Here is a 27908-nt window from a genome sequence, read left to right on the forward strand (position 1 = left end):
CAAAGGGGCATTGCTGGCACATGATGGCATATATCACATTGGTGGATGTGCAGGTGAACGAGCCTCTGATAGTGTGGCTGATGTGATTAGGCCCTGTGATGGTGTCCCCTGAATAGATATGTGGGCACAGTTGGCAACGGGCTTTGTTGCAAGGATAGGTTCCTGGGCTAGTGGTTCTGTTGTGTGGTATGTGGCTGCTGGTGAGTATTTGCTTCAGGTTGCGGGGCTGTCTGTAGGCAAGGACTGGGTCGTCCCTGAAGGACGACCCATCACTCTCACAAATCTTGGGAGACAGGCCAGTCCTTGCCTACAGACAGCCCCCCAAACCTGAAGCAAATACTCACCAGCAACCACACACCACACAACAGAACCACTAACCCAGGAACCTATCCTTGCAACAAAGCCCGTTGCCAACTGTGCCCACATACCAATGCTCAGTGGTTTGAGCATTGGCCTGCTAAACCCAGGGTTGTGAGCTCAATCCTTGAGGGGGCGATTCTGCCTCAGGCTGCTCTCCCAGCCAGCAGCACTGCGAGCACCCAGGAGATGACGATGGCTAGCAGTCGTACTGCACCATCTGCTGCCAGCCTACCCCTTGCTCCTCCCTCCGTGAAAGCAACGGTCAACAATCATTTTGCGCCTTTCAATGGGGGGAGGGATAGCTCAGTGGTTTGAGCATTGGCCTGCTAAACCCAGGGGTTTGTGAGTTCAATCCTTGAGGGGGCCATTTAGGAATCTGGGGCAAAAATTTGGGATTGATCCTGCTTTGAGCAGGGGGTTGGGCTAGATGACCTCCTGAGGTCCCTTCCAACTCTGATATTCTATGATTCTGTAAAACAGGAAATGTAATTAATGTTAATGTAACACAAACTTAAACTTCTGAAACCAGAACATATGCCACCAGTACAATGAAAACTTAACTGTGCCCTTCTGGAGCTGGTAATATCCACTGGCGATGGTTCATGGAAGGTAGTGCCCTTGTAAGTAGACATAAAGAATGACTAAGAGAATGTGCTATTGTCTGTGTTGTGTTGTGTTCCACAGATTTTAATTGTAGCATTTATCTGTATGCATGCCAGCTATATAACAGTGTTAGGTATAGCTGTATCGAATAGTGGAGGGATTAGTTGGAGCATGCTGGAAGAGCTGTAATGGTGATATGAGTAGAGGTGTGTTGTACCTTCCTTGAGTGATCAAATATACCTCATTTCAATGCAGAGTTCTGTAACTTGTGTCAGTAGTGGTGAACAGGAGTTTTCTTATCAGCAGTCTGGTGGTATACATGACTTTGGTCTCTGGAGCTTAGTGAGGGCTAAGTTAAGACAATGTCTCAGAAGGAATCGTCAGGAAAAGAGTGGTTGTAACATTTCGCAATTCTGTAGTAGTTTGTGTGGAGTATGCTCAGTGTCTGGGTATAGGCCAGGTGCAGGCAGGGCCTTTGCACTGCAGGTGAGTGTCCTAAACCGGCGTTTTGCCTTCACAAAGAGAAGGTATTAGAATTGGTCCTATGTGTTGTGTTCCTACAGTCTTGTGTAGCATCTGTAAGGGTAGAGAGCTTGCACATGTGCTGCTGATATGTTGGAACATACCTAAAAGGGCACAATTAATGTCGCACTGTGGGGGTGAAGCAGCAACTGTGCAGTGAGCCAGGTGTCCCTTCCCCATTGGCAGAGACAGCATGGGGAAGGTGGGCAGTTCTGAATTTCTTCCCCTGATTATGGAGCAATGGGGAGTCCCTGATCCCCCGCTCTTGGCTGTGATGAAGAATTGTTGAGGGAGGGGAGTATTATAGGGCAGGGAGGGAGGAGTGGGACAGGGCACAGATGGCACCACTTTCCTTCCCTTCCAAGTATGTCACTGGAGGGGAAGGTGCTCAACTTTCGCCCGTTGTGGTTCTGCTCTGTCAGTGTTTCTGAGCTCCCAGAGAGAAAAAGTCCATTTGATGACAGTCACTTATTGGTCAAGGGTTCATAGAAAAACTACATTTTTGGAATCCCAGACTGGATTTTCTAAAACAGGGTTTGGATGATTCCTTATGCTAGTAAGAGTTGTTGTCTAGGGATGTACTGGCCCCTCAATATGTGTACCAGAGCACAGTTCTAAGGGGCAAAGGGTCAGAGCCCCCATCCCACACATACCCTTCTTTGCTCCACCCCCAAAACACACATTCTGCCCCACTGTTCTGACCCCCTTATATTTCCTAGCTTTGCACCAAAAAAGTTATAAGAATCTGAAAATGTTGTGAGCAGCTCATGTTACAGAGTGCTGTGTATCAAGAGTCTCTTCACTCAATGACCAGAGACTTTCTTTCCCTTGATCACACTCGGTCCCTTTGTTCAGTAAAGGAGTGAATAAAATTCTGGATTACATTACCCTAACTGCTTATTAGAGTCTTTCTTCTTCCATCTGTTTAATTAGTGAAAACTTTGAAAACTCATGGCAATCCGGGGAAGTCCCGGATGACTGGAAAAAAGCTAATGTAGTGCCCATCTTTAAAAAAGGGAAGAAGGAGGATCCTGGGAACTACAGGCCAGTCAGCCTCACCTCAGTCCCCGGAAAAATCATGGAGCAGGTCCTCAAGGAATCAATTCTGAAGCACTTTGTCAAGGTTCCTCCCCCACTCTGAACTCTAGGGTACAGATGTGGGGACCTGCATGAAAAAACCCTCCTAAGCTTATCTTTACCAGCTTAGGTCAAAACTTCCCCAAGGTACAAAATATTCCACCCTTTTGTCCTTGGATTGGCCGCTACCACCGCCAAACAAATACTGGTTACTGGGGAAGAGCTGTTTGGACACGTCTTTCCCCCCAAAATACTTCCCAAAACCTTGCACCCCACTTCCTGGACAAGGTTTGGTAAAAAAAAGCCTCACCAATTTGCCTAGGTGACTACAGACCCAGACCCTTGGATCTTAAGAACAATGAACAATCCTCCCAACACTTGCACCCCCCCTTTCCAGGGAAATGTTGGATAAAAAGCCTCACCAATTTGCATAGGTGACCACAGACCCAAACCCCTGGATCTGAGAACAATGAAAAAGCATTCAGTTTTCTTACAAAAAGACTTTTAATAGAAATAGAAGTAAATAGAAATTAAAAAAAAATCCCCCCTGTAAAATCAGGATGGTAGATACCTTACAGGGTAATTAGATTCAAAACATAGAGAACCCCTCTAGGCAAAACCTTAAGTTACAAAAAAGATACACAGACAGAAATAGTTATTCTATTCAGCACAATTCTTTTCTCAGCCATTTAAAGAAATCATAATCTAACACATACCTAGCTAGATTACTTACTAAAAGTTCTAAGGCTTCATTCCTGGTCTATCCCCGGCAAAGACAGAATATAGACAGACACACATACCCTTTGTTTCTCTCCCTCCTCCCAGCTTTTGAAAGTATCTTGTCTCCTCATTGGTCATTTTGGTCAGGTGCCAGCGAGGTTACCTTTAGCTTCTTAACCCTTTACAGGTGAAAGGAGATTTCCTCTGGCCAGGAGGGATTTTAAAGGGGTTTACCCTTCCCTTTATATTTATGACACGCCCCCCAAATCTCAGCTAGGGTGAAACACTGGCTGGGATTTCTTCCTGGAGCTCTAGGAAAAACAGAGTTAATAAGACACATGCATCTCTAAATATACTACCAAGTACATAAAGACTAACAATATTTTCTACATCTCAAGGACGATTTTAACCAGTTGATTCTGGGAAAGTTTCAAGGGAGAGTGCATCAGCCACTTTGTTAGAAACTCCTGAGATGTGTTGGATGTCGAAATCAAAATCTTGGAGAGCTAAACTCCACCGAAGAAGTTTTTTGTTAGTTTCTTTGACGGTGTGAAGCCACTTCAGTGCAGCATGGTCGGTTTGCAGGTGGAAACGCCGTCCCCAAACATAAGGGCGTAGCTTTTCCAGAGCGTAGACGATGGCGTAACATTCTTTTTCAGTGATTGATCAGTGGCTTTCCCTCTCACAGTTTTTTGCTGAGGAACACTACAGGGTGGAATTCTTGATCAGGTCCTTTCTGCATTAAAACTGCTCCCACACCACGCTCGGACGCATCTGTGGTTACTAGGAATGGTTTGTCAAAGTCTGGGGCCCTTAGTACAGGATCAGACATGAGTGTTCCTTTAAGCTTGTTAAAGGCCTTCTGACACTTTTCGGTCCACTGAACAGCATTTGGCTGTTTCTTTTTGGTTAGGTCTGTCAGTGGGGCGGCGATTTGGCTGTAGTGCGGTACAAATCGTCTGTAATAACCGGCCAAGCCTAAGAAGGATTGAACCTGTTTCTTTGACTTTGGGACAGGCCACTTTTGGATAGCATCCACTTTGGCCTGTAGGGGGCTGATAGTTCCTTGACCCACCTGGTGTCCAAGGTAAGTCACTCTGTTTAGGCCTATTTGACACTTCTTAGCCTTAACAGTTAGTCCTGCCTCCCTTATGCGTTCAAGGACTTTTTGTAGATGTTCCAGGTGGTCTGCCCAGGAATACGAAAATATGGCCACATCGTCAAGGTAGGCGACTGCATATTCTCCTAATCCCGCTAGGAGACCATCTACAAGTCTTTGGAAGGAGGCGGGTGCATTTCGCAGCCCAAAAGGGAGTACATTAAATTCATACAGCCCGAGATGGGTGGTGAAGGCTGACCTTTCCTTGGCAGATTCATCTAGCGGTACCTGCCAGTACCCCTTGGTTAAGTCCAAGGTAGAGATGAACTGGGCCCGTCCCAGTTTCTCTAATAGTTCATCTGTGTGTGGCATTGGATAGTTCTCTGGGCGAGTTACAGCATTTAGCTTACGGTAGTCCACGCAAAAACGTATTTCCCCATCTGGTTTGGGAACTAGAACCACTGGAGATGCCCATGCACTTCCAGAGGGGCGGATTACACACAACTGTAACATATCCTGGATCTCCCGGTCTATAGCAGTTTTAGCTTGAGGAGACACCCGGTAAGGTTGGACTCTAATTGGGCGAGCATTACCTGTGTCAATGGAGTGGTATGCCCGTTCAGTCAGTCCTGGGGTGGCTGAGAACGTTGGCGCGTAACTAGTGCACAGCTCCTGGATCTGCTGTCGCTGCATACGCCCAAGGGTCATGGAGAGGTTCACCTCTTCCACACCACCAGCACGTTTCCCTTCGTAGTAGACACCTTCAGGCCACTCAGCGTCCTCTCCTCCCTGGGCTGTAAACTGACAAACCTTTAATTCTCTGGAATAAAAGGGCTTTAGAGAATTAATATGGTACACCTTAAGCTTTCGGTTGGAGGTGGGGAATGCTATGAGATAATTAACAGCTCCCAGGCGCTCCTGGACCGTGAATGGCCCTTCCCACGATGCTTCCCTTTTATGGGCCTGGAGCGCCTTTAAGACCATGACCTGGTCCCCTACTTTGAAGGAACGCTCTCTGGCATGTTTATCATACCAGGCTTTTTGCTCTTTTTGAGCATCCTGTAAGTTTTCTTTAGCAAGGGCTAAAGAGGTTCGGAGGGTGTTTTGTAGGTTGGTTACAAAGTCCAGAATGTTAGTTTCTGGAGAAGGTGTAAATCCCTCCCATTGCTGCTTCACCAACTGCAATGGCCCCTTAACCTCACGGCCATATACAAGTTCAAATGGGGAAAACCCTAAACTGGGGTGTGGTACAGCTCTGTAGGCAAAGAGCAACTGCTGTAACACTAGGTCCCAATCATTGGAGTGCTCATTTACGAATTTATGTATCATGGCCCCCAAAGTTCCATTAAACTTCTCCACCATGCCATTTGTTTGATGGTGGTAAGGAGTGGCAACCAAGTGATTTACCCCATGAGCTTCCCAAAGGTTTTTCATAGTTCCTGCCAGGAAATTAGTCCCTGCATCTGTGAGGATGTCGGAGGGCCAACCTACCCTGGCAAAAATGTCTGCTAGTGCCTGGCACACACTTTTAGCCCTGGTGTTGCTTAGAGCTACTGCTTCCGGCCATCGGGTGGCAAAATCCATGAAAGTCAGTATGTACTGCTTTCCTCTGGGTGTCTTTTTCGGAAAAGGACCCAGAATATCCACAGCTACTCGCTGAAATGGAACTTCAATGATGGGGAGTGGCTGGAGAGGGGCTTTGACCTGGTCTTGGGGTTTTCCCACTCTTTGGCACACCTCACAAGACCGGACATAGGTAGAAACATCCTTGCCCATTCCCTCCCAGTGGAATGACCCCCCCAAACGGTCTTTGGTCCTGTTCACCCGAGAATGGCCACTAGGGTGATTGTGGGCTGAGCTCAAGAGCTTGGCCCGGTATTTAGTTGGAACTACCAACTGTCTCTGAGGATGCCAGTCTTCCTGGTGTCCACCAGAAAGAGTTTCCTTGTATAAAAGTCCTCTTTCTACAACAAACCTGGATCGATTAGAAGAGCTGAGAGGCGGTGGGTTGCTCCGTGCCGCCGTCCAAGCTCTCTGGAGGCTTTCATCTGCTTCCTGTTCGGTCTGGAACTGTTCCCTTGATGCTGGAGACATCAGTTCCTCATTGGATTGTGGACCTAGGCTTGGTCCCTCTGGAAGCGATATAGGGGATGGAGCTGTTTCTGTTGACTGTGAACCGCTCTCCGCTGGTGCACTATGTTGGGATTCAGGCTCCGGCTGAGCCTCTTGTGTCGGGTTATCGGTTGTTGCCGGTTCAGGGTCGGTGGGGCCCTCTGGTGTTGAGGTTGCAAGTACTGGATTCAGGGCTGACAATGGGTCTGGTGTTGGTTGTTCGGCTGGTTCCGGTTCTGGGACTGGTTCCGTCTGGGTCTCTGGGACTGGATCCACTACTGCTGTTGCAGACATTGGCCTGGGGTCCGGGTCCATCACCTCTGACCGGGTCCTGGTAGAAGTTTTCGGAACAGAGCTAGGCCTCACGGCTTGTTTAGCCTGGCTGCGGGTGACCGTTCCCACCCTCTTGGCCTGCTTCACATGATTGGCCAAGTCTTCCCCCAACAGCATGGGGATGGGATAATCATCATAGACTGTAAAAGTCCATGTTCCTGACCAGCCCTGGTACTGGACAGGCAACTTGGCTGTAGGCAAATCGAAAGAGTTGGACTTGAAGGGTTGAATCGTCACTTGGATCTCTGGGTTGATTAAAGTGGGGTCCACTAAGGAAGCATGGATAGCTGACACTTGTGCTCCGGTGTCCCTCCATGCGGTGACCTTCTTCCCGCCCACACTCAGTTTCCCTCTGCTCCAAGGGTATCTGGGAGGTATCTGGGCCTGTGGACCTCTGGTGTGATTCCGGTGCAATGAACTGTAATCTGTTGGGGTTCTTGGGGCAGTTGGCCTTTACATGCCCCAGCTCATTACATTTAAAACATCGTCCAGCTGACGGGTCACTGGGGCGAGGAGGGTTGCTGGAGAATGGGGTGGTGGGACGATAAGGGGTCTGGAGGGTTCTTTGGGAGGTAGGTGGGGCTTTAGGTGGCCCCCGGTAATAGGGTGTGGTCTGGGGTTGTCCCTTCTGGTCTCCGCTCCAACTGCGACCAGTTTTTTTCTTCTCTGCCACCTCCACCCATCTGGCTCCAATCTCTCCTGCCTCGATTACAGTTTTGGGCTTCCCATCTAGGATGTACCTTTCTATTTCTTCAGGAACACCCTCTAAGAATTGTTCCATTTGCATTAGGAAGGGCAAATTTACGGGAGATTCAACACTTGCTCCGGATATCCAGGCATCCCAATGTTTCACAATGTGGTAGGCATGTCGGGTAAATGACACGTCTGGTTTCCACCTTAGGGCTCTGAACCTCCGACGAGAATGCTCGGGTGTTATCCCCATTCTGACTCTCGCCTTGGATTTAAACAGTTCATACTCGTTCATGTGTTCTTTAGGCATTTCAGCTGCCACCTCAGCTAAGGGTCCACTGAGCTGCGGCCTCAGCTCTACCATGTATTGGTCAGTAGAGATGTTGTACCCAAGGCAGGCCCTTTCGAAGTTTTCTAGGAAGGCCTCAGTATCATCGCCTGCCTTGTAGGTGGGGAACTTTCGGGGATGGGAAGTGGTACTTGGAGAAGGATTGCTAGGGTTTGTTGGGATATTCTGCTGAGCCTTTATCTTCTCTATCTCCTCCACCTACTTCCTCTCTTTTTCCTTCTCCTCCAGTTCTTTGTCCCTTGCTTCCATAGCTCTCCTGTGAGCAGCCGCTTGGTGTTGTTCTGCCTCTTTCGCTGCCTCCCTTTCTTGTTCCTTCTCCTCCTCCTTCAGCCGCATGAGTTCTATCTGTCTTTCATGTTCCCTTTGTCTTTCCTCAGCCTGAAATCTGGCTAATTCCAGCTGTAGTCGAGCCGCAGATTTTGTCATTCTAACCTCTCTGTTTTTAACTAACTTTACACCCGAAGTTTAGAAATAAACAAACAAAACTTGGCTGTAAAATTTTGCTGTGCTGGAATAGAATACCTATTCTCTGATAGTGATTGTCAGCCTACAGAAAAAGACAATTCCCTTGTCTCTGCTCTGGGCCCAAATCAAAGCAAAAAACTTCCAACTACTTGGAAACCTGTTTACCCAGCCCAAAGAAAAAACAAGTTTCCTTTTTAAACTTGTGCTCCTTGTAAAAAATCAAAATAAAAAAAAAAAACCCCTGCCACTTTTGTCTCCAGGCAAGGATGTGGATGTCTCCAAGAAGGATGTGGAAAAATTGGAGAGAGTCCAGCGAAGGGCAACAAAAATCATTAGGGGTCTGGAACACATGACTTATAAGGAGAGGCTGAGGGAACTGGGATTGTTTAGTCTGCAGAAGAGAAGAATGAGGGGGGATTTGATAGCTGCTTTCAACTACCTGAGAGGTGGTTCCAGAGAGGATGGTTCTAGATTATTCTCAGTGGTAGAAGAGGACAGGACAAGGAGTAATGGTCTCAAGTTGCAGTGGGGGAGGTTTAGGTTGGATATTAGGAAAAACTTTTTCACTAGGAGGGTGGTGAAACACTGGAATGCGTTACGTAGGGAGGTGGTGGAATCTCCTTCTTTAGAAGTTGTTAAGGTCAGGCTTGACAAAGCCCTGGCTGGGATGATTTAATTGGGGATCGGTCCTGCTTTGAGCAGGGGGTTGGACTAGATGACCTCCTGAGGTCCCTTCCAACCCTGATATTCTATGATTCTATGATAGTGCTAGTTTCCTTGACAATACTTCTAACATAGAATCTAAATCTGCCTGTGGATTTTAGAGCACTTCAAAATACTACTTTTAAATCAAAAATTTTGGTCTCAGGGCAACATTTCCAAAAGATGCCCTGGCAGAATATAGACAGAGAGCAAGGACTTGCACAATACGCATTTTCTCAAAGCTGACAGATTGGGCTCAGATTCACAGTGCATGGGTGTGGCTCAGGTTCAGCGGCCACAGCATTTGACCTTCAGCTATGCTGTTACTGTGACAGCCAGTGGCCTGCAAAACCCCTGCCCTGCAAGACAGCCTTAGTCCTGTTGCTCGTGAGCATTTTGCTGGTTTTGGAGCATCAGTTCAGCTCAAGACAAGTTGGAGTTCCAGACTTACCTATCGATACATTTTGAAATATTGCTTCCCCAAAGGAGTAATGGATGTCATGCACTGGCTGAGATAAATCCTGAGCAGAAGATTTCCGTTTGGGAGGCGCTCAAGTGACAGTCTGAGCTCCAGTTATGCTCAAAAAATGTTATAAGAATCAAGGTGGAATCCACAAGAGTACTTAGGTGCCTAAACCCCAGACTTAGGTGCCTAAGACTCAGTTTTGGCTTCACTGTGATCCACAGAACTTCTGCTGAATCCTCTCGGCACCTCACTCATTTGGTGCCTAGTTTTTCAGAATAAGAGTCCCCTAGGTGCCTATAGTTCTGCCTCTGGGCATGCACGCTGCGTCCCTCGAGATGTCTAGCTGCCTGTCTCCCACCTGAGCCCCAGAGCAATTCACCAACCAGAGGGAAGAGGCACTGGGATGCCTAAGTCTGGGGAGCCCGATCCAGTAGGTACACTCAGAGGGTGCCTACCAGATCAGGTCACATTCCAAATCCAGCCAGAGCAGGTGGTGTTTGGATCCTGACATCTCCAGCGCCGTGCCTGTCCTGGGAGCGTGAGTATGCGAGTGTGAGTGTGACCCCCCCCCCCATTTTCTTTTGAGCTTAGCTATCAGAATAATAAACATGCTGCTTTCTGCGAAACTCTGGTGGGTCATTAGTCCTCCCTAAGCTCACTAGCTGGCCCAATTTCAGGTAACATTAACCCTCATTCAGATTCCTCCTTCTCCTCCAAGAGAGGGCGGAATTGAACCTGGGTCTCTCACATCCCATGTGAGTGCTCTAGCAACTGGGTTAAAAGTTATAAGGTGAGAGTCAACTCGGTCTCTGCCACAGTATGTCCAATACTTGGGGCTGCCTTGTCTCCTGCGGCCGCAGGCCCATAGTTTCGGACCACCCTCCAGACGGCTGCAACGTGGTGTCTGGGATCTGGCCATCTGGGCTCCGGATCCGGGGGATCCCGATCATACCAGATATCCCCGTCCCAATCATCATATGGTCCCACACCCCCCTGGGCTTTCACCCCAACAGCGGCGACCTGGGCTAAGTAAGCCCCCCGGGCCCTGTTCTCCCGGGCGGACCTCTCCAGGACCTGGCTCAGAGCGGCATTCTCTATTTCCACCTGCTCCCACTCCTCCTCTGCTGTGGCTGCCTGTACTGCAGCCACAGAGAGGGAAGAAGCCTGGTCGCTAGCAGTCAAAGCCTGCGCCTTCCACCTATCCCATTCCTTCTCCAGCTCATTGCATCGGTCCTTGAGTGAATACATTTCACTGGTGAGCTGACTCTTTGCTGCCTGCCATTGCCAGCCTGCTTGCCCCAGCAGCCAGGCGGCTGCACGATCCAGCCCCCCTTATGGGGACCATATATAAGTACATACTTATCCAACATGAGCTCTAGTTCAGGAATTGTACTCCCAGATGGAACCGCCCTTGGCATCCAGGGGTCTGCCCCTTTCTTCTAGAGCCATTCTAACAACACCCCGGGTGGCGGGGCCACTCCCCAAGGGGGGGTGTCTTCTCGCTTGGGCTGCTTCGCCTTTTTCTTTCCCTTGCCCTACACCGGCACTCAACAGTGGCGTCCTTTTTCCCTGCAGTGGGTTGCTAGCCTACCACTTTTTCACGCAGGCTTGGGCTGGATCCACCCAAGAGACTACTGGGGGGCACCAGGGGACCCCTACTCTTGGGTCAAATCCTCCACTAAGCTGCCTGCATTCTCCACCATTAATATTACCCAAAATTGGACCAGCTAGTGAGCTTAGGGAGGACTAATGACCCACCAGAGTTTGGCAGAAAGCAGCACGTTTATTATTCTGATAGCTAAACTCAAAAGAAAGGGGTGGAGTGGGGGGAGTGTCACACTCACGCTCACATACTCATGCTCCCAGGACAGGCACGGCACTGGAGATGTCAGGATCCTTCAAGGTAAGTGTCCCACAGCGCAGCAATGGATGGTGTAATGAAGGCAAGTCTTCCCAAGGCACGATGGAATGCAATGCAGCGGACCACCGGCCAGGCGGTCCGGGCGAAGGGCCTTCATGGGAGGTACAAGCTTATGAGTGCACTCTTGAGCACATGGCCACTTCCCCTTTTAAGGACCTGCTCCTCATGGCCTGCGACTAGAGATAAGTTGGCCGCATCTGATTGGTCACACTCCACCTCAGGCAGTGTCCAGGCAGTGTCCATGCATTGGGTGTGTGATCACTGCCTGATTTGAGTCCCAGACACATTATCTACCTTGGAGCTTTTCTGAAGCAGCCCATTCATCCCACAAAAAGAAAAGGAGGACTTGTGGCACCTTAGAGACTAACCAATTTATTTGAGCATAAGCTTTCGTGAGCTACAGCTCACTTCATCCCACAAGCATTCCAGGAGGGAGCGGGAAGGGGAAAGCCACTTCACAGGTATTCAAAGAGGGAGAGGAGACAAAATGGGGCGGGGGGAGTGTAACAGACCTTTTGAGCATAGAGGTTATACATAGCATAGTCATACAGAGCATACAGATCACTGCTACTCCTGCAACATTACTCACCTTCAGAAGAGAGCTCTAACCACTGAGCTATGGGATATTCTGATATGGGACTCCCTCAGTCTCTCCTGTCGAAGCTGTTCCATTGTGGATACATAATGAAAGAGTGACTAGAGCAGGGGGACAGGACCTGGGGTCTCCCACCTTCCAGATGTAGGCCCTAACCACAGGACTATAGGGTCAGTCCCATTCATTCTCTTTCTTTCCCAGTAACGGTTCCACTTAAATAAGGGCTTACAATCTGAGTATAAGACAAGTGACAACAGATGGATACAGACTAATGAGGGAGTACAAGGGAACAGCATTAGTCAGCATGATGGGCAATGATCTCAGAGCAGCTGCAGCCTAAGTGTTGTTGAGTTTTTGTTGGCCTCATGGCAAAGGAGAGTTTTGAGGAGGGTTTTGAAGGAGGAAGATGAGGTAACTGTGGGTATTTATGGGGAGTGCCTCTCAGGCGCGTGGGGCAGTAGTGGGAAAGCACAGAAGTGTTTGTTTTACAAGGTAACAAGTGAGCAATGGAGGCTGGAGGTTGCACTGTGGGCTGATCAAAGGGGAGCATTGACAGCTTGATAGTAAACGAGAGATGATAGGTGGGTGGGGATAGCCCAGAAAGGGCCTTGAAAGTGAAGAGAAGCTGCTCATGTTTGATGCAAAGGAGACAGAAGGGGGAGCCAGTGGAGGGATTCAAAGATAGGGTTAACATTGTCAAAGCAACAGGATAGGAAAATGATTTTTGCAGCAGCATTTTTGATGGAGGTGAGTGGGAAAAGATTTCACTAACAGATTCCAAGGCCAGAAGGGATCATTGTGATTATCTAGTCTGACCTCCTGGATAACACAGGCCAGGGAAGTTGCCCAAAATAATTCCCGGAGCATAGTTTTAGAAAAAGATCCAATCTTGATTTAAAAATGGTCAGTGATAGAAAATCCAGCATGACACTAAGTTGTTCCAATGGTTAATTACTTTCACTGTTAAATGGCTGGTCTTGGGGGCTGGTAATCAGGGCAGTTGCCCTGGGCACCAACTTGCAGAGACAGCAAATCGGCACCTGAGTTGTGGGGCACCACATAACTCAGCTGGTCTGGTCTGCTGGTTTGTTTGTTTTTTGCTCTACCAGTCTGCTCAGGGGAAAGAACCAAAAACGTTTGCCACCCTTGGTGACAAAACATCTAAGGCCATCCCTGTGTTGCCAGCACAGAGTGCCCGAGGGAAGCAACAGCTGGGTTTGTTGCCCGGTGTGCGTCGCGCCAATGACCACAATGGGGTGGAGAAGTAGAGAGATTTATTTGGAGCTCCAAATAGGGCGCAGGGAGACTGAGCTGTCTCAAATCCTGCGGCAGTGCAGCAGATCCCAGTATACATTTTATACCTTTGCCTATTTCACTACACAAGCTTATGCAACCAATTACCTGTTGCCCCGTACAATACCGTAGCCAATCAGCTAAAGCAGCCAGTTGTGTTTTTCCTCAGTAGCATTGCCTGAGCCTTGCCTTATTTGGTCCTATTTGTTACTGGTTTTTGCTAAACATTTCTGCCTTATCTGTCTGTTTCCCAGGCCGAAGCCGGCCTTGGCTGGCGAGCCGTGTGCAAACCTGTCTGTTTGTGTGCTAGCTTCCTCAGAGTTATGCAGGATCACAGACAGTTCATGGAGCAAAGGGGCCTTGGTTTATCCGGGCCTAGAGCAGGAGGGCTTCCCCGACACTCGTGGTCTTCCACCCTCCCGAGTTACCTAGCGTAGTGCCCAGTGTCCCCAACACCTGATTACATTTGTCAAGGCCAGAGAGAAAGATGTTGCACAAACTGAGATTCAAGATGTTGAGAACCTGGATGAAAGTTTTAGTTGTGTGAATGGATAGGAAAGGCCGTACTTTAGCGATGTTTTCTAGAGAGAATCAGCAAGATTTAGATATAACCTGGATGTGAGGTCCAAGTGGAAGGTGACACACAGATTACAGGGCTGAGTGATGACAGGACGGTGGTGTTATTCACAGTGATTGAGAAAGGAGGTAGCAGGGAGGGGCTGGAGGGTTGATTAAGTGTTCTGTTTTAGCCATGTTTAGCTTGATCTGGTGTGTAGACATCCATAAGGAGATATCACAGAGGCACACTGAGATTTTAACTTGGATAGAAGGAGACAGATGTGGAGTAGAGAGGTAGATCTGTGAGTTGTCAGCATAGAGGTGATAGTTCAATTTGTATTTGTGGATTACCCAGAGATAAGGTGTAGAGGGAGAAGAGAAGGTGACCAAGGACAGAGCCATTTGCAACTCCCTCAAAAAGCTGGAGGGCAGATGAGGAGGAATCTCCAAAGGACACGCGGAAGGAGCAATTATAGAAGTAGGAGGAGAACTGGGAGAGAACAGTCATGGAAGCCAATGGAGGACAAAATTTCAAGAAAAAGAGTATGTTCAACTGTGTCGCAAATGGCTGACAGGTCAAGGAGGATGAGGATGGAGAGCTGATTCTGGGCTTTGACTAGAAAGAAGTCATTAGAGACTTTGGTGTCACAGTTCAGAGTTACTGCATCTGTATTTCCCTCTATGGTCCCTCGAGGGCACCTGCTCTAGGTTCCTGGTTCCGTGGCTGTCGCCTCTCTTGGGCAGAGACTCATTTTGCTCTTGTTCCTGCCCAAGAGTTTTCCAGGCTGCACGGTTATCTGCCTACGCTGTGATATTCCCAGCAAGACAGACTGCCTACATAGCCTATGAACAGCGTAATGGCCCACTGTTATAAATTACGACACAGCTCTTTCTAAGCAAGCACATTTATTCTTAAGGTGAAAGGATTACAGAGAAAATGTAATGAAAACAATGAAAGTTTCTAAATGCATGCTAACAGCTTACCAGAAATCACCCATCATTCTTATGGGGCCTTAATAGGCCAAATCCTTCCAACCCTTCTGCAGGGATTGGAGTCCCCTTTTGGACAAATGGTCCAGTCCATTTGCTGGATCAGAAAGAAGGCCCAGAACCAGTTTAAACTCAGGCTATTTATCCAAAAGTCCTTTCTTTGTCTGTTCATCTCTGCAGAGTCCAGTTTGTAAATGTGACCCTCCCCAGGATGAGGTACCTCTGGGGGAGAGGGTGGGTTTACAAACTGACTGATTTGCCTTAATCACCACCCACTGTTGGTAGTTCCTGGAGGAGGTCTGGTAGTTCTCACCCATGGAGTAGAACACAATCATACACAAATAAGGCTAGGATTTAGTCACAGGTATTTTTAGTAAAAGTCATGGACAGGTCATGGGCAATAAAAATTCACGGCCTGTGGCCTGTCCATGACCTAGACAAATTGGAGGATTGGGCCAAAAGAAATCTGATGAGGTTCAACAAGGATAAGTGCAGGGTCCTGCACTTAGGACGGAAGAACCCAATGCACCGCTACAGACTAGGGACCGAATGGCTCGGCAGCCGTTCTGTGGAAAAGGACCTAGGGGTGACAGTGGACGAGAAGCTGGATATGAGTCAACAGTGTGCCCTTGTTGCCAAGAAGGCCAATGGCATTTTGGGATGTATAAGTAGGGGCATAGCCAGCAGATCGAGGGACATGATCGTTCCCCTCTATTCGACATTGGTGAGGCCTCATCTGGAGTACTGTGTCCAGTTTTGGGCCCCACACTACAAGAAGGATGTGGATAAATTGGAGAGAGTCCAGCGAAGGGCAACAAAAATCATTAGGGGTCTGGAACACATGACTTATAAGGAGAGGCTGAGGGAACTGGGATTGTTTAGTCTGCAGAAGAGAAGAATGAGGGGGGATTTGATAGCTGCTTTCAACTACCTGAGAGGTGGTTCCAGAGAGGATGGTTCTAGATTATTCTCAGTGGTAGAAGAGGACAGGACAAGGAGTAATGGTCTCAAGTTGCAGTGGGGGAGGTTTAGGTTGGATATTAGGAAAAACTTTTTCACTAGGAGGGTGGTGAAACACTGGAATGCGTTACCTAGGGAGGTGGTGGAATCTCCTTCCTTAGAAGTTTTTAAGGTCAGGCTTGACAAAGCCCTGGCTGGGATGATTTAGTTGGGGATTGGTCCTGCTTTGAGCAGGGGGTTGGACTAGATGACCTCCTGAGTCCCTTCCAACCCTGATATTCTATGATTCTAAAGAGTCAGTCACATAGCTAACTCTTTGAGGTCGAGGTCCAGCACTGCATTGGGCCTCACTGCATAGAGTGGGCAATCTCAGGCAAAGTGACCCAGCTGGCCACAGATGGAACACTGCTTTTCCCCACCTATCCTGGGGCTTCTTGGAAGTGGCTTCCCTCCCCTCTGGGGGTGGGTCTTGATTTGGTTCTGAACCCATTCCATCCATATTAGGTTTTCTATAAAATCCAGGCCGACTATCCACATAAAAGTCTGCCCATTTCCTATCTATAGTTACAAGACTAGGATTTTTGTCTATTAATCATGATAGCTGGTAGAGTTTACAGTTCATGTGTCCCTCATGTTTCCCCATTCGGTTTTCTGATTTTCCACATAATTCTGGCCGTTGATGCCTAGAACATTCTCTGAAATTTTGGAACTGATTGGATGCAGCATTTAAAAATGATCGCATTACAGACAGACACAGAAATGCTATTGAGCTGAGTGTAAAGCTTTTGCAAGCTTGGCCAATTATTATTCTTAGTATTAGTAGTAAATATTGATATTGATACAGAACCTAAAGGTTTGTGCTAGGTGCTGTACAAACATACAATAAATGACAATCCCTGCCCCAAAGAGCTTACAGTCCAAAAGATAAGATACAGTGATTGTTGAGTTTCAGAGTAGCAGCCGTGTTAGTCTGTATTCGCAAAAAGAAAAGGAGTACTTATGGCACCTTAGAGACTAACAAATTTATTTGAGCATAAGCTTTCATGAGCTACAGCTCACTTGATGAAGTGAGCTGTAGTTCACAAAAGCTCATGCTCAGATAAATTTGTTAGTCTCTAAGGTGCCACAAGTACTCCTTTTCTTTTAGTAATTGTTGAGACAATCTAGCAGAGGTGGGATGGGGGCAACAAGGTAGTATATACAGTGGGATGTGCATGCTCTCAGCTGGTCAGCAGCAGTGATCACAGCTCTCCACCTGCCCAGCCATTATCTGGTTGCTGTTTACAGTAGGTGTTATGGAAGAGATGAATTTTGAGGAGAGACTTGAAGGGGGACAAAGTAGTGGCTTTATGGAGTTTGTCTGGGAACTTTTCCCATTTGTAAGGGAAACCTAGGACACAGCACATACATGCTTGCAGGAAAGTGGATAGGAGGTAATCGAGGCTGGCATCACTGCTAGCGAAGGCAGGGGTTGATCTTGCAATGTCATGACCTTTTTTGTGTTTATAGTTCTATCTTTAATTGTGGTTTTAGCCAGTTTTAATAAAGTAAGGCTCACTGCTCTGTAATCCCAGGTTTACCTCTAGTGCATTTTTTAATATCCTGGCACCACAGTTGCTACTCTCCCACGCTCAAACAGACTTCTGTTTTTAATGAAAGAGTGCATATTTTGCTATCAGCCCAGTGCCTTCAGTCTTAAGTTCCTGCAGACCATTTAGCTGTAGGAACCTGCCCTGGGGACTCTTTAGTGTATCAGTTTGATTCATCACCTCTTCTTCTGAAAACTCAGCCTCCAAGTCAGGTATTTCACCATCATCCTCTGATGAAGACTGATTCAAAAATCATTCAGCTTGTCAGCAATTTGATTATGTGCTTTAGTTGCTCCCTCTAACTCCCTTATAGTCCAAAAGAGTCACTAGTTCTCTCACAGGCTTTCTGCTTCTGACATACTTAAATAATTTTAATTTGCCTTGTTAATTTCCACATTATATTTTATCTGCTATATTTTTAGGTCAAAATGTTCAAATTTAGGTGTTTTAAGTTCTATCCCCTAAATCCATATTTAGACATCTAAATAAGTGGCCTGGTTACCAAAGGTGCTGAGCTCTCTTAATTCTAGTGACTCCCATGGGACTGCTGGGTGCTGAGCACTTCTGAAAGTTTGACAGTTTTGGTTTATGTTTCTTATGATTGGCTTCTCTTGCGCTGCATTTCCATATTCTGAAGGATACCCTGGTCTGCTTGCATACCATACTTATATGTTCATAAATATTGCTGATAATTGCTTACACAGTATTATCTAAAGTTAAAAATGCAGTTAATACCCTTTATAGTACTATACGCAGAAGCTCTCCAGCTGTTGTTCTGAAAGCGTGGTATTTACATAGTATCAGCAATGATCTGTTAGTGCTGAATCCAGCTATTGGTCATTCGAATACAATTCAGTGACTGGCATTCATATTATCTTATCAGGTAATTGAAGAAATTGAGGAGATGATGCAGAATTCCCCAGATCCTGAAGAGGAAGAAGAGATCTTGGAGGAAGATGATGGAGGAGAAACTTCCTCTCAGGCTGATTCAATCCTGTTGCAGGAGATGCAGATTTTGACACAAACCTTTAACAACAATTGGTCCTATGAAGGTGAGGACATGTGGGAAGGGCAGAGGGAGACTTTAGTTTGGGGCTTAAGAAAGTTGACATTGTTCATGTTTTCTCTAGGATACTATTCAGTTCTCTCAGTTGGTGTTGTTATAATACAAGGTATTTTAAGTCTTGTTTGAATAAATGTTTCTTTCATCCATATTGCATGGATCTCTCCCTATAATTCTATTGTCTAGTGTGCTAGATAGATCTGCTAGGATGGAGTTTGGTTACTGGGATATCAGGAGGAAGCACGAGCAGGAGAGCGCAAGAGGGGAGGGCTCCTGCCTCATACTGAGAAAGCAGGATGATCAGCAAGTTATCTAAAGTGCCTATACACAAATGCAAGAAGCCTGGGAAACAAGCAGGGAGAACTGGAAGTCCTGGCACAGTCAAGGAACTATGATGTGATTGGAATAACAGAGACTTGGTGGGATAATTCACATGACTGGAGTACTGTCATGGATGGGTATAAACTCTTCAGGAAGGACAGGCAGGGCAGAAAAGGTGGGGGAGTTGCATTGTATGTAAGAGAGCAGTATGACTGCTCAGAGTTCCAGTATGAAACTGCAGAAAAACCTGAGAGTCTCTGGATTAAATTTAGAAGTGTGAGCAACAAGGGTGATGTTGTGGTGGGATAGACCAGGGGGATAGACCATCCCCCTATAGACCATCAGACCAGGGGGATGAGGTGGTCGAGGCTTTCTTCAGGCAACTAACAGAAGTTACTAGATCACAGGCCCTGGTTCTCATGGGGGACTTCAATCACCCCAATATCTGCTGGGAAAGCAATACAGCAGTACACAGACAATCCAGGAAGTTTTTGGAAAGTATAGGGGACAATTTCCTGGTGCAAGTGCTGGAAGATTCTTGACCTGATGCTCACAAACAGGCAAGAATTAGTAGGGGGGAGCAAAAGTGGATGGGAACATGGGGGGCAGTGACCACGAGATGGTCAAGTTCAGGATCCTGACAAAAGGAAGAAAGGAGAGCAGCAGAATACGGACCTTGGACTTCAGAAAAGCAGACTTTGATTCCCTCAGGGAACTGATGGGCAGGATCCCCTGGGAGAATAACATGAGGGGGAGAGGAGTCTAGGAGAGCTGGCTGTATTTTAAAGAATCCTTATTGAGGTTGCAGGAACAAATCATCTCGATGTGTAGAAAGAATAGTAAATATGGCAGGCGACCAGCTTGGCTTAACAGTGAAATCCTTGCTGATCTTAAACACAAAAAAGAAGCTTACAAGAAGTGGAAGCCTGGACAAATGACCAGGGAGGAGTATAAAAATATTGCTCGGGGATGCAGGAGTGAAATCAGGAAGGCCATATCACAATTGGAGTTGCAGCTAGCAAGGGATGTTAAGAATAACAAGAGGAATTTCTACAGGTATGTTAGTAACAAGAAGAAGGTCAGGGAAAGTGTGGACCCTGTACTGAATGGGGGAGGCAACCTAGTGCCAGAGGATATGGAAAAAGCTAATGTACTCAATGCTTTTTTTGCCTCTGTCTTCACAAACAAGGTCAGCTCCCAGACTACTGCACTGGGCAGCACAGTATGGAGAGGAGGTGACCAGCCCTCTGTGGAAAAAGAAGTGGTTCAGGACTATTTAGAAATGGACGAGCACAAGTCCATGGGGCTGGATGCACTGCATCTGAGGGTGCTAAAGGAGTTGGCGGATGTGATTGCAGAGCCATTGGCCATTATCTTTGAAAACTCATGGCGATCAGGGGGGATCTCAGATGACTGGAAAAAGGCTAATGTAGTGTAACTATTTAAAGATAATACTCTTTAAAAAAGGGAAGAAGGAGGATCCGGGGAACTACAGGCCAGTCAGCCTCACCTCAGTGCCTGGAAAAATCGTGGAGCAGGTCCTCAAGGAATCAATTTTGAAGCAATTAGAGGAGAGGAAAGTGATCAGGAACAGTCAACATGGATTCACCAAGGGCAAGTCATGTCTGACCAACTTGATTGCCTTCTATGATGAGATAACTGGCTCTGTGGATATGGGGAAAGCGGTGGACATGATATATCTTGACTTTAGCAAAGCTTTTTTTTTTTTTTTTTTGATACGGTCTCCCACAGTATTCTTGCCAGCAAGTTAAAGAAGTATGGGCTGGATGAATGGACTATAAGGTGGATAGAAAGCAAGGTAGATCATTGGGCTCAAAGGGTAGCGATCAATGGCTCCATGTCTAGTTGGCAGCCAGTATCAAGCGGAGTGCCTCAAGGGTTGGTCCTGGGGCCAGTTTTGTTCAATATCTTCATTAATGATCTGGAGGATGGCGTCGACTGCACCCTCAGCAAGTTTGCAGATGACGCTAAACTGGGAGGAGTGGTAGATATGCTGGAGGGTAGAGATAGGATACAGAGGGACCTAGACAAATTAAAGAATTGGGCCAAAAGAAATCTGTCATAAATATAAAGGGAAGGGTAAATCCCTTTAAAATCCCTCCTGGCCAGAGGAAAAATCCTCTCACCTGTAAAGGGTTAAGAAGCTAAAGGTAACCTCGCTGGCACCTGACCAAAATGACCAATGAGGAGACAAGATACTTTCAAAAGCTGGGAGGAGGGAGAAAAACAAAGGGTCTGTGTCTGTCTGTATGATGCTTTTGCCGGGGACAGAATAGGAATGGAGTCTTAGAACTTAGTAAGTAATCTAGCTAGGTATGTGTTAGATTATGATTTCTTTAAATGGCTGAGAAAATAGCTGTGCTGAATAGAATGAATATTCCTGTCTGTGTGTCTTTTTTGTAACTTAAGGTTTTGCCTAGAGGGATTCTCTATGTTTGAATCTAATTACCCTGTAAGGTATCTACCATCCTGATTTTACAGAGGTGATTTCTTTTTACTTCTATTAAAAGTCTTCTTGTAAGAAAACTGAATGCTTTTTCATTGTTCTCAGATGCAAGGGTTTGGGTCTGTGGTCACCTATGCAAATTGGTGAGGATTTTTACCAAACCTTCCCCAGGAAGTGGGTGCCAGGGTTGGGAGGATTCTGGGGGGAAAGACGTGTCCAAACGCCGTTTTTTCAGGAACCCAGATAAAGTTTGGTGATGGCAGTGGAAATCCAAAGGCAAAGGGTAAAATAATTTGTACCTTGGGGAAGTTTTAACCTAAGCTGGTGAAAGTAAGCTTAGGAGGTTTTCATGTAGGTCCCCACATCTGTACCCTAGAGTTCAGAGTGGAGAAGGAACCTTGACAAAATGTGAAGAGGTTCAACAAGGACAAGTGTAGAGTCCTTAGGCCGGAAGAATCCCATGCACTGCTACAGACTAGGGACCGAGTGGCTAGGCAGCAGTTCTGCAGGAAAGGACCTGGGGATTACAGTGGACGAGAAGCTGGATATGAGTCAACAGTGTGCCCTTGTTGCCAAGAAGGATAACGGCATTTTGGGCTGTATAAGTAGGAGCATTAGCAGCAGATGGAGGGACGTGATCATTCCCCTCTATTCGGCATTGGTGAGGCCTCATCTGGAGTATTGTGTCCAGTTTTGGGCCCCACACTACAAGAAGGATGTGGAAAAATTGGAAAGAGTCCAGCGGAGGGCAACAAAAATGATTAGGGGTCTGGAGCACATGACTTATGAGGAGAGGCTGAGGGAACTGGGATTGTTTAGTCTGCAGAAGAGAAGAATGAGGGGGGATTTGATAGCAACCTTCAACTACCTGAAGCAGGGTTCCAAAGAGGCTGGGTCTAGACTGGTCTCAGTGGTGGCAGATGACAGAACGAGGAGTAATGGTCTCAAGTTGCAGTGGGGGAGGTTTAGGTTGGATATTAGGAAAAACTTTTTCGCTAGGAGGGTGGTGAAGCACTGGAATGGGTTACCTAGGGAGGTGGTGGAATCTCCTTCCTTAGATAGTTTTAAGGCCCGGCTTGACAAAGGCCTGGCTGGGACGATTTAGTTGGGGATTGGTCCTGCTTTGAGCAGGGGGTTGGACTAGATGACCTCCTGAGGTCCCTTCCAACCCTGATATTCTATGATTCTTCAAAAGGTGATAGATCACTATAGTAAAAAGGAAATAAAAGAGCATCAACAAAAGTCCTCTCTGAACTCTCATAAAAAAAGAAAAAAAAGAAGTTGCTTTTTGGGGCCTCATTTTACTCGTCTCTAAGAAGAGATAAGAACCGACTCTTGGGGGATCTGTAAGACTTCATTGATGACTGTAAGACACTTTGAGGTCCTGAAATACAAAAAATAACCAAATAAACTAACAAAATGAATGCTCAATATAGTAGGTAATCTAGAAAAACTGCCTATGTTGTCTAAATATTAGGTAAAATGTTCCAGAGGTGAAACACCAGTGTTATTAGGGATGTACAGTCACTCAGCAACTAATTAACATTCCAAATGGTGACAATTGAAAACACATATTAAAGCCATGATTCCTCATTCAATATCACAAAATGCAATGCCATACATCTCGGAATAAAGAATCTAAGTCAAACTTACAGGATGTGAACTATATCCTGGAAACCCATGAATCTTAGAAGGACTCTACTGAATATTGCTGAGTAATAAGCTAACATGAACTTCCAGTGGAAAGGTGGGTTAAGAGGGCCAATGTTGAGTGTAAGGAGGTGGTAACACGTTTTTATTGATAGCTGTATCAACAGAGAGAGAGAGACAGAGTTTGTTGGAAAGTGAAGCTCCTTCAAGATGTTTTATAAAACTTTTCCCCTGAAAAGACATTGATATAGTATGATGAATTTCTTTATGGCTGATGTCATATTTTGTCTCAGTATTTGATATAATTTCATTTTGAAATGATAACAAATTATAAAATCCACACAAATGTTAGAAAGCCTGGAAGTCAGAGTCAGGGTTTTATTTTTATTAAAAAATTAGACAATAAAGCATCGTTCATAGGACAGGAGCAGCCAGAGCCATTTTGCTGGCCAGGGCGGAAAATGGGTTTAGTGCCCCCTACGGCCCCGAGTGGCTGAGCAAAAACAACAACAACAAAACTCTACAGCCAGCCAATCAGTGGAGTTTAACAAAAAAAAAAAAAAGAAGAAAGAGAAGGTGGCTAGCCAACTAGCAAAGTAAAAACAGCTGGCCAATCAGAGTGCAGGAAGAAAAAACAGCTGAGTGGCACTGCATGGAAAAAGACACTCAGGCCACCCCCTGCACATCCACCTGTACAACCAGTCCTGTCATAGGACAACCAAAAACTAGCAGACTGGTCTGTCAACTGACAACATGCATCTTTATTGCGTTATTGACTCCAAAAACTGAGAAATTAGCTAACCAGTAAAACTGGTCAGAAACTGGGTTTTTTCATCTCTGTAAAATTTCAACTTTTCACTGCAAACCTGAAAACGTTTGGCTGAAGACCAAAAAATTTTGGCCCAAAACTGCCAAAGACTGAAAAATATTTGGTTTTTGGCCAAATATTTGTAGTTTGGGGGTTTTCAGCTCTCTCAAGAAAAATCACAAAAGTTTTAGGAAAGGAAACACTTTTCGCAAAAAAATTTCATCTTATCAGAAACCTAATTTTCCACTGAACAGAGTTTCAGTGGAAAATGTTTAACCAGCCATACTAACTAAACCACCTCATTCTCGTTAATTGACAGATTATGCAATACTGTCGCATTAAAAGCACAATACAGTTGTCTTTACATCATCATAACAAAATACTTCTGCTATTTTACCAGAAAAAAATCTGCTTTTACATTTCTCCATCAAAAATCACCAAAATCGAGAAAATCCCCTCCAAGTAGAGATGCTTTCTCATGTAAACATGTCATCATACTCTGAGCTTTACCACAAAGAAGTAGGTACTATCTGAGATATGTCCTACCAAGGCAGGACTGGCCTTACCATGAGGTGAACTGAGGTGGCTGCCTCAGGTGCCAGACTGTGGGGGGGGCGCCACTAGGACCCAGTGTGTAGAAAATGGTGTCTGCTGCTGGTGCATCTGGATTCTCCCTGCTCTGGATGCACAGAGATGGGGGAGTGCTGGGCTGGAGGGAGGAGGGCACAAGAGACAGAACAGGCAGGCAGGAGAACAGGGGAGCAGGAATCACAGAAAGCAGCAGGAGCTGCAGGGGGAGAGAGGGGGAGGAGCCTCTTATGTACCTCTCTAGTTCCCCCAGGGCCTGGACTGATTAACCCCAGCTTCTCAGGGAGCTTCCTGTGTCCTGTTGCTTCCCTGAACCCACTTGAGGAGAACAGGCAGTCAACTGAAGTAGTAGGAGCCAGTTAGGCCCTTAAAACGCTGATACCTTCCCTCATTCAGGCCCTGTTACCAGCCTGCTTATTTGACCCCTTCAATTGAGTGTTGAGAGCCACTCTAGCTGGCACAGAACAGCAGTCATGAGTGAAAGAAGAAAACGCCACTCTGGGGCAGCATTCAGAAAAAGAAAGAAAGCAAAGGAAGCTTTTCTATCTAAGCAGGAAGGAGCTCTCCTGAGATACATAGACACAAATAGAAAAGGAGTACTTGTGGCACCTTAGAGACTAACAAATTTATTTGAGCATAAGCTTTCATGAGCTACAGCTCACTTCATCGGATGCATTCAGTGGAAACTTCAGCATAAGCTTTCGTGAGCTACAGCTCACTTCATCGATGCATTCAGAGGAAAATACTGTATTTTCCACTGAATGCATCCGATGAAGTGAGCTGTAGCTCACGAAAGCTTATGCTCAAATAAATTGGTTAGTCTCTAAGGTGCCACAAGTCCTTCTTTTCTTTTTGCGAATACAGACTAACACGGCTGCTACTCTGAAACCAACAAGTAGGGTACTTATGCAGGAGTCAGATTCAAACCCCTTGTTCTAAAGCAAGAAACTGAACCTAGATCTCCCTTTCACTAGTAAAGGACCCTAACCACTAGGACCCTAACCACATATTCTATAGGTATAGTGCCTCAATCATAGAATCATAGATTCATAGAATCATAGAATATCAGGGTTGGAAGGGACCTCAGGAGGTCATCTAGTCCAACCCCCTGCTCAAAGCAGGACCAATCCCCAACTAAATCATCCCAGCCAGGGCTTTGTCAAGCCTGACCTTAAAAATATCTAAGGAAGGAGATTCCACCACCTCCCTAGGTAACGCATTCCAGTGTTTCACCACCCTCCTAGTGAAAAGGTTTTTCTTAATATCCAACCTAAACCTCCCACACTGTAACTTGAGACCATTACTCCTTGTTCTGTCATCAGCTACCACTGAGAACAGTCTAGATCCATCCTCTTTGGAACCCCCTTTCAGGTAGTTGAAAGCAGCTATCAGATCCCCCTCATTCTTCTCTTCCGCAGACTAAACAATCCCAGTTCCCTCAGCCTCTCCTCATAAGTCATGTGTTCCAGACCCCTAATCATTTTTGTTACCCTCCACTGGACTCTTTCCAATTTTTCCACATCTTTCTTGTAGTGTGGGGCCCAAAACTGGACACAGTACTCCAGAGGAGGCCTCACCAATGTTGAATAGAGGGGAACGATCACGTCCCTCGATCTGCTGGCAGTGCCCCTACATATACATCCCAAAATGCCATTGGCCTTCTTGGCAACAAGGGCACACTGTTGACTCATATCCAGCTTCTTGTCCACTGTAACCCTTAGGTCCTTTTCTGCAGAACTGCTGCCAAGCCATTCGGTCCCTAGTCTGTAGTGGTGCATGTGATTCTTCCGTCCTAAGTGCAAGACTCTGCACTTGTCCTTGTTGAACCTCATCCGATTTCTTTTGGCCCAATCCTCTAATTTGTCTAGGGCCCTGTGTATCCTATCCCTACCCTCCAGCGTATCTACCTCTCCTCCCAGTTTAGTGTCATCTGCAAACTTGCTGAGGGTGCAATCCACACCATCCTCCAGATCATTAATGAAGATATTGAACAAAACCGGCCCGAGGACCGACCCTTGGGGCATTCCACTTGATACCGGCTGCCAACTAGACATGGAGCCATAGATCACTACCTGTGGAGCCTGACAATCTAGCCAGCTTTCTATCCACCTTATAATCCATTCATCCAGCCCATACTTCTTTAACTTGCTGGCAAGAATACTGTGGGAGACCGTGTCAAAAGCTTTGCTAAAGTCAAGGAACAACATGTCCACTGCTTTCCCCTCATCCACAGAGCCAGTTATCTCGTCATAGAAGGTAATTAGATTAGTCAGGCATGACTTGCCTTTGGTGAATCCATGCTGACTGTTCCTGATCACTTTCCTCTCCTCTAAGTGCTTCAGAATTGATTCCTTGAGGACCTGCTCCATGATTTTTCCAGGGACTGAGGTGAGGCTGACTGGCCTGTAGTTCCCAGGATCCTCCTTCTTCCCTTTTTTAAAGATGGGCACTACATTAGCCAATCTTTCCTGCTGGAGCTGTTTCACTTTGTGTAAGTAATTGAACATTTAATAGACCAGGGAAATGAACCTGATTCTTCCACATCTCCCATGAGTGCCCTAACCACCAGAATATCGAGTTAATCTCTCACTTTCTTTCTCTCTCCCAATGAATATGTAATTATTGCTTCAACAGGAGAGACTGAGAGAAACTCAGCCCAGCATATACAATTATAAGCGGGGGTTGGTCCTGCTATTGTGGGGAACTTTCCTGGCTAATGCACTACCCTGGTGGAATCAGCTAGCGAAAGGATCTGAGTCCTCGCTCCAACTCCCTTTCCCTAGAGGCCTGCCTGACCTCAAGGACTCCCCTTCCACTCTCCTGTGTGGCAGAGTCCTCGTAATCCCAACAAGGCTGGGCCCAGGATTCCTGGGGGGTCTTAACCCTCAGTCTTGTCATGGCTACTTAGGACAGGGGCTAGGGTGTCCCTACTCCGTGTACTCTCTCTGCACCAGATGCTTCCCTGACCCACTGATCATTATAATATAGACCAAATACAGACCAAATACAATTTATTAAATAACAGTTGTAAAAAAGAAGGAAAAAATGGGAATGGTTAAAGGAAACAAGTAACCCTGCTGTGTGGGCCTGGGGACACCACAAACAGCTGTCTCTGGGATGTAAGAAAAATTCAGGCTGCTCCTCACACATCCCAGATTTCCCTCACACGCCTTGGCTGTGCTGTGGTGATACCAGGGGTAGGACACCTGCCCTAGTAATGTCCACATGCCCTAAGCCTAGAGTCTGGACAGGACCCTTCTCCCGAGTATCAGCCCCCCTGTCTGGGTCATGTCCCTCCTCTGAGTCAGACTTTCAAGGCCCTCTTGTCTGGCGACGTCTCCCTGCACTGGGCCCTCTGCCCACGGTCCCTCCTTGCTCTCCCTAACTGCTCACCACATTCTGCTGTAGTGTTACTTCAGGCGTGGCCAGCGTCACTATCCAGGCTCTGATCCTGCAACTCAGCCCTGGCTTACCGTTGAAGTGGCTGGTCTGCGTTGCTCCAGCTCCTGCTCCTGCTCCCCCTCCCCGTCCTCTGGCTCAGGGCTGCTGCTCTGCTTCCAGCCTCGCTCTGGCCCCCTTGGCTCCAGCTCAGCTATACATCCTCTGT

At 46.7% G+C, this 27908-nt stretch overlaps 1 protein-coding gene across 7 annotated transcripts in view; it reads left to right on the forward strand.

Annotated features, from left to right (window-relative positions):
- Positions 1 to 27908, forward strand: part of FEZ1 (fasciculation and elongation protein zeta 1) — a 209382-nt gene that overhangs the window by 115516 nt on the left and 65958 nt on the right. For all 7 annotated transcript variants that reach the window (XM_043534126.1, XM_037882494.2, XM_037882495.2 and 4 more), the window contains one exon: positions 18288 to 18456. In XM_043534126.1, coding sequence (XP_043390061.1) covers positions 18288 to 18456 — 169 coding nt within the window. The remainder of the gene's footprint in view (positions 1 to 18287; positions 18457 to 27908) is intronic.

This window comes from Chelonia mydas, chromosome 22, assembly GCF_015237465.2.
Source record: "Chelonia mydas isolate rCheMyd1 chromosome 22, rCheMyd1.pri.v2, whole genome shotgun sequence".
NCBI classification, from domain to species: domain Eukaryota; kingdom Metazoa; phylum Chordata; order Testudines; family Cheloniidae; genus Chelonia; species Chelonia mydas.